At 48.0% G+C, this 8635-nt stretch overlaps 1 protein-coding gene across 1 annotated transcript; it reads left to right on the top strand.

The window, feature by feature from the left end:
- The first annotated feature begins 164 nt into the window (after positions 1-164).
- Positions 165-8422, top strand: commd6 (COMM domain containing 6). Its single transcript, XM_065251753.1, has 7 exons — positions 165-350; positions 443-501; positions 6835-6897; positions 6994-7070; positions 7249-7417; positions 7993-8145; positions 8236-8422. The coding sequence occupies exons 1-7, from the start codon at positions 326-328 to the stop codon at positions 8284-8286; spliced, it is 597 nt and encodes a 198-aa protein (XP_065107825.1). The 5' UTR covers positions 165-325; the 3' UTR covers positions 8287-8422.
- Positions 8423-8635: the final 213 nt, after the last annotated feature.

Here is an 8635-nt window from a genome sequence, read left to right as displayed (position 1 = left end):
ACATTTTGAAGAAATATTTAACTGATGTTTAAAATTGAACGAAACTCTAGTAGATGCACTTTGGGTGATGGAATAAACTTGGTTTTCTTGTTTGTTATGCTTTTTTAATTTCTTCGTCTTATTTCTTCTGACCGTCATACTATTATTTTGAAAAGGTACGCTGTGTTTGTGACTTCCGCCCAGGAATTAGAGAAGTTGTGGAATTACAAGCAAATTTGGACCATAATCTTTCATCGATGCATTAATGAAACATCTGTAAGACTCGGCTCCTCTCCTCAAATACTGTTTAATGCATTTTTGGGAGGTGCCTTAATAACTGAGCAGGATGTTAGGAATGGAGCTGTCATCTAGTAAGTTAATTTCCTATGATTTTTCTAAACATTTTCTTTTAATGAAATCTCAACAAAAGGTTAATTTGCTAAATAATCTTGTTTTATTGTAGGTGTGGATAGCGTGGTTGAAAACATTGGAAAAATGTCCCCAGATTTATTTGCAGAAACAGTAAGATTTGTCATAACATTGTAACGTAATGTACTATAACGTTATACTATGTCTACGCATGTAAAGCAGAAAGGTGATCATGTAAATTAGTTTATGCTATTAAAAAGCAATACAAATATAAACGGATAAGTAAATGACATTCAAATTTATACGTTGTCGTCATCTGGTTATTTTCTGTATGCTTTACAGTGTTCCATATTATTATTACTATTTCTAAGGTCTTCCTTCAAACTAATGAATAAACCTGTCTGAGATTGACAGTTGGCTAGAAAGATATCTGAAATAAAACAAAAATCAAGATTTGTTTTTATTTTACTAAAATCTGACTGATATGTGACATGCATAATAACGTCTCGGTTACGGATGTAACCCTCGTTCCCTGAAGGAGGGAACGGAGACGTCACGTCGTGACCGACGAATTGGGAACTCGCTTAGAGAGACCAATCTGCTTCGTATACTACTAAAACGCCAATGAACTTGGCATTGAGATATTTGCATAATGCTGGCGCCGCCCCGCCAGGTGCCTTTATAAGCAGCAGGTGCAAATAGGGAAATTAGCTTCTTTTCGCTGAGAAAGCCGGGAGAAAGTGACCGGTCGATAAACAGCAGGGAGCAGCCCTGTGGCGACGGGACGTGACGTCTCCGTTCCCTCCTTCAGGGAACGAGGGTTACATCCGTAACCGAGACGTTCCCTTTCAGTCGGTCACTACGACGTCACGTTGTGACCGACGAATTGGGAATCCCTACCAAAACGCCACTAGGGGCTGACCTCTTCCAGTGTCTGCGTAAAAGCCCTCCGGTTCCACTTAAGGAGGAGGAGGTAGGTTTTAAGGCAGAAGGCCGGGCACTAGTTGTTCCTTTAACCCCACAGAAGTGCCAGCGACTGGGAAGCGCCCTACCTGAGCGGGATAGGAACGCTGCGGAAGCCACCGCCCCTCTTAAGGGCTAATGGTGGGCGAAAGTCAACCATAGTTGAGGTAAAATGACAGCCGTGGCTGTGTAAGCAAAGCAGTGCTCTGCTAAGGGAAACGTGGGCTGGTAGGATTAACCCCACGGAAAAATACTCACAAAGGAACCCGGTGGGACACAATGTGGAGCCCGAGCCAGACACGTAGGTTCGCGAGGATACAGCTAGTGAAAGGCTGACAGCCAATGCTCCGCAACAAAGGCTGCCAAGGCAGCGGAGGAAGAACAATTCAAACCATTACGCATTTTTGTTCTGAAGGCCTTCCATACTGACACAGTTATGAAGCATCAGTTGGAGGCTGCAAGCCGACCTGCGAGACTGCTCTCCGTGCTCCCCCTGGTGAGGAAAGAACACGAGAGGATACAGGCTCGATACGAACACTGTAAAATCTAGTGAACGTATTAGGTGTCGCCCAACCAGCAGCTCTACAGATGTCTGTTAGCGAGGAACCACGAGCTAAAGCCCAAGATGAGGCAACACTCCGTGTGGAGTGCGCTCTCAAATTAAAGGGGCAAGGAATACCCTGAAGATTATAAGCCAGGGCGATAGTATCAACTATCCAATGAGACATCCTCTGCTTAGTGACAGCTTTCCCTTTCTGCTGGCCACCATAACAAACAAAGAGTTGGTCTGAGGTCCTGAGGCTTTGCGTGCGATCCACGTAGAGTCGCAGTGCGCGTACGGGGCACAACAAAGCCATGGTTGGGTCTGCGTCCTCCGGGGGCAGCGCTTGCAAGCTCACCACCTTATCTCTGAAGGGAGTGGTGGGAACTTTGGGCACGTAGCCTGGTCTGGGTCTCAGTGAGACAGCAGGACCAAACTAAAAGCACGAATCGTCAACAGAGAATGCATGTAAATCCCCTACTCTCTTCATGGAGGCCAATGCTATCAGGGTCAGAGTTTTCATTGATAAAAACATCAGACTCGTAGACTGCAAAGGCTCAAAAGGGAGACCTGAAGGCTTCAGCACCATGGACAGGTCTCAGGAGGAAAGAGGGAGGGCGCGAGGGGTTTAGCCTGCGAGCGCCTCTTAAAATGTAATAATTAAATCATGCTGGCCAACTGATCTGCCGTTGATAAGAGAGTGATGAGCAGAAATAGCGGCGATATCAACTTTAATGGCGGAGGGACAGCCTACCATCTAACCTATGTTAAAGATATAAAAGCACAATGTTAATGGGCATTCTCTGGGGTCCTCGCGTTGCGAAGAGCACCGGGTGACGAAAAAGGTTTCTTTAAGCGCGTAAGCCCGTTTTGTGGACGGTGCTCGAACCGCGTCGATGGTGTTAGATACCGCTTGCGATAAATCACCTAAACCTTGCGCGCGCTCAACGACCATACATGGAAATCCCACAGGTCGGGGCGCGGGTGCCATAATGTGCCCCTTCCTTGAGAAAGAAAGTCTTTCCTCAGGGGAAATCGTCAGGGAGGGGCTGTCGCGAGGAGCATTAACTCTGAAAACCAATTCCTGGTAGTCCAGTACGGGGCGACTAATAAAAGGCTCTCCTCGTCCTGCCTGACTTTGCACAGTGTCTGCGCAATAAAGCTCACTGGAAGGAATGCGTATTTACGCACCCCCCGCGGCCAGCTGTGTGCCAACGCATCCACGCCGAGGCTGCCCTCGGTTAGTGAATAAAATAGGCGACAGTGGGTATCGTCCGGCGACGCAAACAGATCTATCTACGCACAACCGAACTTCTTCCAAATTAGCTGGACCGTCTGGAGGTGGAGTCGCCATTCGCCGGGGGCGCAGCTCGGGAAGCGCGTCTGCCGCTGTATTGAGCGAACTCGGGATGTAAATGGCACGAAGGGACCTCAGATGCTTCTGACTCCAAAGGAGGAGATGACGAGCGAGATGCGACAGGTGACGAGAGCGCAAAACCGCCTTAACGGTAAATAACGCAACAGTCGCAATGTTATTGGTGTCGGCTAATACATCCTTCCCTCGCATCTCCATAGCGGAGCGTACAAGTCCCAGATATACAGCGCACCGCTCGCGGCAATTGGGGTGCTTTGCACACCCCTGAGACTGCAAGCCCGTCATACGTGGCTGATCATCCCGTGCTGAGGGCATTGCAATATACAGAATGCCAGGAGACCCCTCAGGGGCATATCTTCTATCGGAAATGCCGGGTCTACCACGGGGAAAAATTGAAATGACACGCAGGTGCAATGTTTACACGGTGTATGTCGGTGTGCCACGCTCTCCTCGAGACTCGATCGTAAGCCAACGCTGAAGCGGTCTCATATGAAGCAGCTCGGGCGGCGTCACAGCCGCAGCATGCTGTCATATGTCCAGGAGCTTCTGAAATTGTTTCAGAGGGACCGCGTACTTCCCTCGAATTAAACCGAGGCAAGTCAGAACTGACTGGTTGCGCGCTCTTGTTAAACACGCCAATTAGTCGATCGAGTCTTATTTCCATACTGAGAAAAAGGACCCTCTGCACGGGGCAAAGTTGCTCTTTCCCAGTCGACCTGAAGACTTAAACGAGCGAGATGCCGAAGCATTAACTCTCTGTGTTCGCGCACGTATGCCAAGAACGGGCTATTATATGTCGACGTAGAAAAAAGCAGAATGCGAACAACGCTCTCTCTCTGACATTTTAATGCCGTGACTAGCACATGGAGACACGGAGAGAGAGAGACAGCTCGAATGGTGTACTTAGTATTAATATGCCCACCCCACGACGCAGAGCGAAAAACGGTCTAAAGCGAGGGGAGATGGACACATAAAGTACATGTCTTACAGGTCTAAGGCTGCAAACCAATCTGAATATTGAAATACGAGCCTCGGCGTTATCATCCAAAAAGAACACCTTCGTAGAGCCGGTGCGTAAATCAAATCGATCGTAACCCGCCGCGTATCTTGGGTACTATGAGATAAAGGCTGGAAAAACCCTATCATCATCTCGGTAAGAGGGACCGGCTCGAACATCCTTCGCCAACAGGATATCGACTTTTGCACGCAGTACATGTGCATCGGACGCTTTCACTATAGTGAAACGAAAGCCCGAATTTTGGGGTGTGCCGGATTCGTAACCGAGGCGGATCGTGCGTAAAACCCAACGAAACGGGCTGGGAACTGAAGCCAAGCACCCAGGCACCGTACGAGGAGAAATAACGACACTACCGAAGTACCCGCGGTGGGGCAGCGAAGCGAGACAGGTGGGACTGCCGGTGCGTCTGCTGTGACAGCATAAACATCTACAGTATGTGTGTGTGACACTGACCTGAGCCCGCTGAGGGTGACGGTCGTCTGGTCTCCTCTGCGGAGAGCGCAGACTCCGATAAGGGTGCTGGTGGTCCGGTCTCCTCAGCGGAGAGCTCGGACTCCTCAGGTCACCCGCTGGCGAGGAGAGGTAGGGGAGCTGGTGTGTACCCGCTCACGGCTCTCTCGATCCTCCGGAGACCTAGAGAGGGAAGAGGAATGCACTCTTATGTGTGGTTAAGTGGGTACCGGCCGAACAGCCGGTGGAACATATGCAAACCAAGGATTTTCCACCCGACCCTCTATCGGGGGAAGGAGCTCCATCTCCTGAAGAGTGATCCTCTGCCAATCCGGGTCGCCCTTCACTGGCCACTTAAACCCCCGAATTTCACGGGAAGCGGCTTAGCGGGCGGGGCGAGCTGCTGACGACCGGTTCCCCTGCGCTGCCGAGATGGGGTCCGAGGAGGGGAACGGAGGTGGTCGCCGCAGGACGCCGACGGCGAGAGGCAGACTGAGGAGCCGGCGTGGTGGACCAAGGGCAGCTCTCTTCCGCCGGGGCATGACCTAGGAGATCGCCTCAGTCTGCGCAGCGGAGCTGTACGACTCCCCTGGCTCGCCGAAGAGGCCGGTCTGTGAGACAGGAGCATTCAAGTTGTTCTCGTCTGCGTCCGTCATGTCAGCCAGACACAGCCAAAGGTGGCAATCTTGAACCACTGAGGTGGACATCGCACGACTGAAGGTCGCGGCCTCCCTGGTAAATCCTTCGTGAGCCTGCAGCAACGTTATTACGTGCAGGGCTGAAGCCGCCTCCCCGGCATGCCTGATGGGCAGCGTCCGTAACCGGACGACTGTCTACAAACACGGGAGGGAAGGGTTGGGTGGTCCCTCCAGGAACACATCCCGCTCCACTGAAGGGGTCCCCGCCTTTAGCGGCTCCGTTGGTGAGGGAGGTGAGGGGTGAAAGCTGAACGGCCGGATGGCCGCAAATCACGTCAGCTCTTCGTGCCGTCGGGAAAGAAAGGCACAGGAGGAGAGGACCGAGAGGCCCGAGCAGCTCCGAAGTACCAATCCTGTGGGCGGGACGGTTCGGGCGGAGAGGGGTTAACCTTTCCAACTCTACTGTCTCCGCCGCTCGAGCGGGCACGGCCGCCATCTCCGGAACGACTCTGCCTCGGAGGAAAAATGGACACCCCTCTGATGCTGCAGAAGTGACGGGACCAGAAGGAGATCCAATGGATTCGGCAGACATCGTAGAACACGACTCTGCAGTCTCCACCGGAGCCTCAACCGGCTGAGGATGAGAAGGCCGGTAGGTGGAGGACGCATCCTCCGCCCTACTCAGCGTAGTGACGCGAAGGGCGCCCTGCGAGCGCTTGACAGCCGCACCATGGCGGCGTCAGCACTGCAAAGGCGCGGACAGCGTTCCCGTAGAAACGACAGTCGTCTCCGCAATCCAAGAGGGTTATGCTCTCACAGAGAGAACAGAAACTCTCCACGAACGCAGCCCCGGAGTGCTCGATGCCTGAGCACGAAGACAGCGCTCGTGACCGTCACTGGAACCCTTATACTTCTCGCATCCAAGATCGCACGGGCGAAAAGCTATCCTGAAAAGGACGCTGATCTCCGCATATACGAGAGAGTGGCTGCCTTTAACAAGGCACAAAGCTCTCTCGTATCACTCTTTTAGGGAAATTCACTCAGATGCTTAGTTGATGAGCGCACAGGAAGGCAACGCACACACTAAACTCAAAACAATAAACAGATGTAGAGCCGTGGAATAAGCGAAGCGTCCGCTGTGATACTGCTAGTTCAACCAACTTCAGCAATCAAATCCCAACAGAGTAAAGTAGCTTCTCAGTAGCAGATAAAGCCGGCTTTCGAAGCGAAAAAGCTAATTTCCCTATTTGCACCTGCTGCTTATAAAGGCACCTGGCGGGGCGGCGCCAGCATTATGCAAATATCTCAATGCCAAGTTCATTGGCGTTTTAGTAGTATACGAAGCAGATTGGTCTCTCTAAGCGAGTTCCCAATTCGTCGGTCACGACGTGACGTCGTAGTGACCGACTGAAAGGGAACTGGGAACACAGTGTTAGTTTTAAATGTGGCCTTAAATATTGATCAAGATTGCAGATCTGATGTAATTCCTTTAACTTTCCAGATGCAGGAGATTCTGGTTCATCTTCAGGAACAGAGCACTTTAGATTTCATTGAAACTTGTAATGTAAGTACTCAAAAAGAATAACATCTCTGTATAAGTTGTAAATTTGGCATAAATGTTTACATGCTTACATGTCTTTGCAACATTTTTCTAATGCAGAAATGTCAAAGATCTGGAATAAACCTGGATCAACAAGCTGTTCAAGATATTATAAGACTGATGTCATACCATTTTAGGTACAGTACAATCCTAAAGGATGATCTGACGATGAGATTGTTAGAAATGCTTTAGAAAGCTGAATTACCAAAGCCTGTTTTATAACCTGTGTGCATACACAACCCATTTAGGTTTTTTGTTCAGACAAAATCTAAAAATATATTTGTGGCTGTTGCATTTGTATATTTATTTGAACAGGTTAGCTGCAAAAGTCAATCTTAGTGCAGATATCTTGATCGGCAAACTTAATGAAGGAAGCAGTAAATGGTCCAAGCCAATGCTTCAGCTGGTGCATCAGCTCTGGACTGAGTGTGGCGCCTCTCTACATGCACAACAGGAGGTCATGAGCATGGCTAGTATCGGACAGGTGTGTCACAAGTTTCTTCATTTTTGTTCAGAATTATAACTTAATACAAACTCCATTTCAAGAAAATGAGAAAAGTTGGGGCACTGTGAAAACGCAGTGATTTGCAAATCTCATACATTTTATTTATAATAAAACATAGAAAACAGCAGATGTTTTAACCCGTGCCAATGCAGTCGAGTCCTTTTACCAATTGCAAACATTTGGTGCATCATGAAGCGAAAAATACAACAAAGAAAACCCAGGACGGTCGAACAACTAGAATCCTGTATCAGACGTAAATGGGACAACACTCCTCTCCCAAATATTGTCTTATTATAACTTGTCTCCCCAGTTATAGGATGTTTAAGGACTGTTGTTAAAAGAATAAGGGAAGCTACACAGTGGTAAACATGGCCATGTCCCAACTTTTTTGAAAGGTGTTGCTGCCATCTAATTTGAAATTACATTATTTTCGCAGAATATCACAGAATTTGTGACAGACTGTCAATATTTGGCCATTTTGAGACCATCAGTCTGACGGTCTCTCTCAGGTAGATTAATATTGTGTGTTAATAACAAAGCATCTTCTCTCTTAGCTTGTAGATATGCAGTGGAAACTTGGAATGGCAGTAAGCTCAGATACCTGCCGATCCCTTAACTCGCCATTCATCTCTGTTCTGCTGAAATATGCAGATACGTCAGGGGAAATAACATATAAATCATTTGAGATGACAGTTCAGCAGTTCCAGGTCTGTTAGCATGCAATTTTAAAATGTTTAAATCATCTGTGTGTGAGGTACTGGCATTAATAATTCCCTTTCTGCTATTTCTTTCTGCAGAACTTCTACAGACAGTTCAAGGAAATGGCTTCTGTTTTAGAGACTGTTTAATATATTTTCTCCATGTGGTTTTTCCAGGAGTGGGGTCAACTTTGTTGAACTTTGCACTTATCTACCACTTTAGGGGATTTTTCATTTTCCATTCCACTATCGGCAGTTAATGAAAAGATCGGATTTCTCTTTGGTACAGTAGCTAAATGGTTAAAATTCTTTTTTTATTAAAATATAAAATGTATTTTACATTTTGATCAAATAAGTTGTTTTCCCCCTCTGTTTAGTCAATAGTATCAATTTATCATTAAAAATTTAAATTGTCTTCTGTGCCTTTAGAAATCAAAGAAATCCAAACCAATCCCAAACTGTCATACACTGAGATATATTTACACATACATGTATCTCA

Source organism: Paramisgurnus dabryanus, chromosome 15 (genome assembly GCF_030506205.2).
Source record: "Paramisgurnus dabryanus chromosome 15, PD_genome_1.1, whole genome shotgun sequence".
Classification (NCBI taxonomy): domain Eukaryota; kingdom Metazoa; phylum Chordata; class Actinopteri; order Cypriniformes; family Cobitidae; genus Paramisgurnus; species Paramisgurnus dabryanus.
Note: the sequence above shows the minus strand (reverse complement) of the source record. Positions and strands in the feature narration are given on the sequence as shown.

Coding starts and splice junctions, on each gene's coding strand:
- commd6 (XM_065251753.1), top strand. CDS start 326: ATGTTAGGAATGGAGCTGTCATCTA. Junction 7,071..7,248: donor CTGATGTCATACCATTTTAG/GTACAGTACAAT, acceptor TTATTTGAACAG/GTTAGCTGCAAAAGTCAATC. Junction 8,146..8,235: donor TGACAGTTCAGCAGTTCCAG/GTCTGTTAGCAT, acceptor TTCTTTCTGCAG/AACTTCTACAGACAGTTCAA.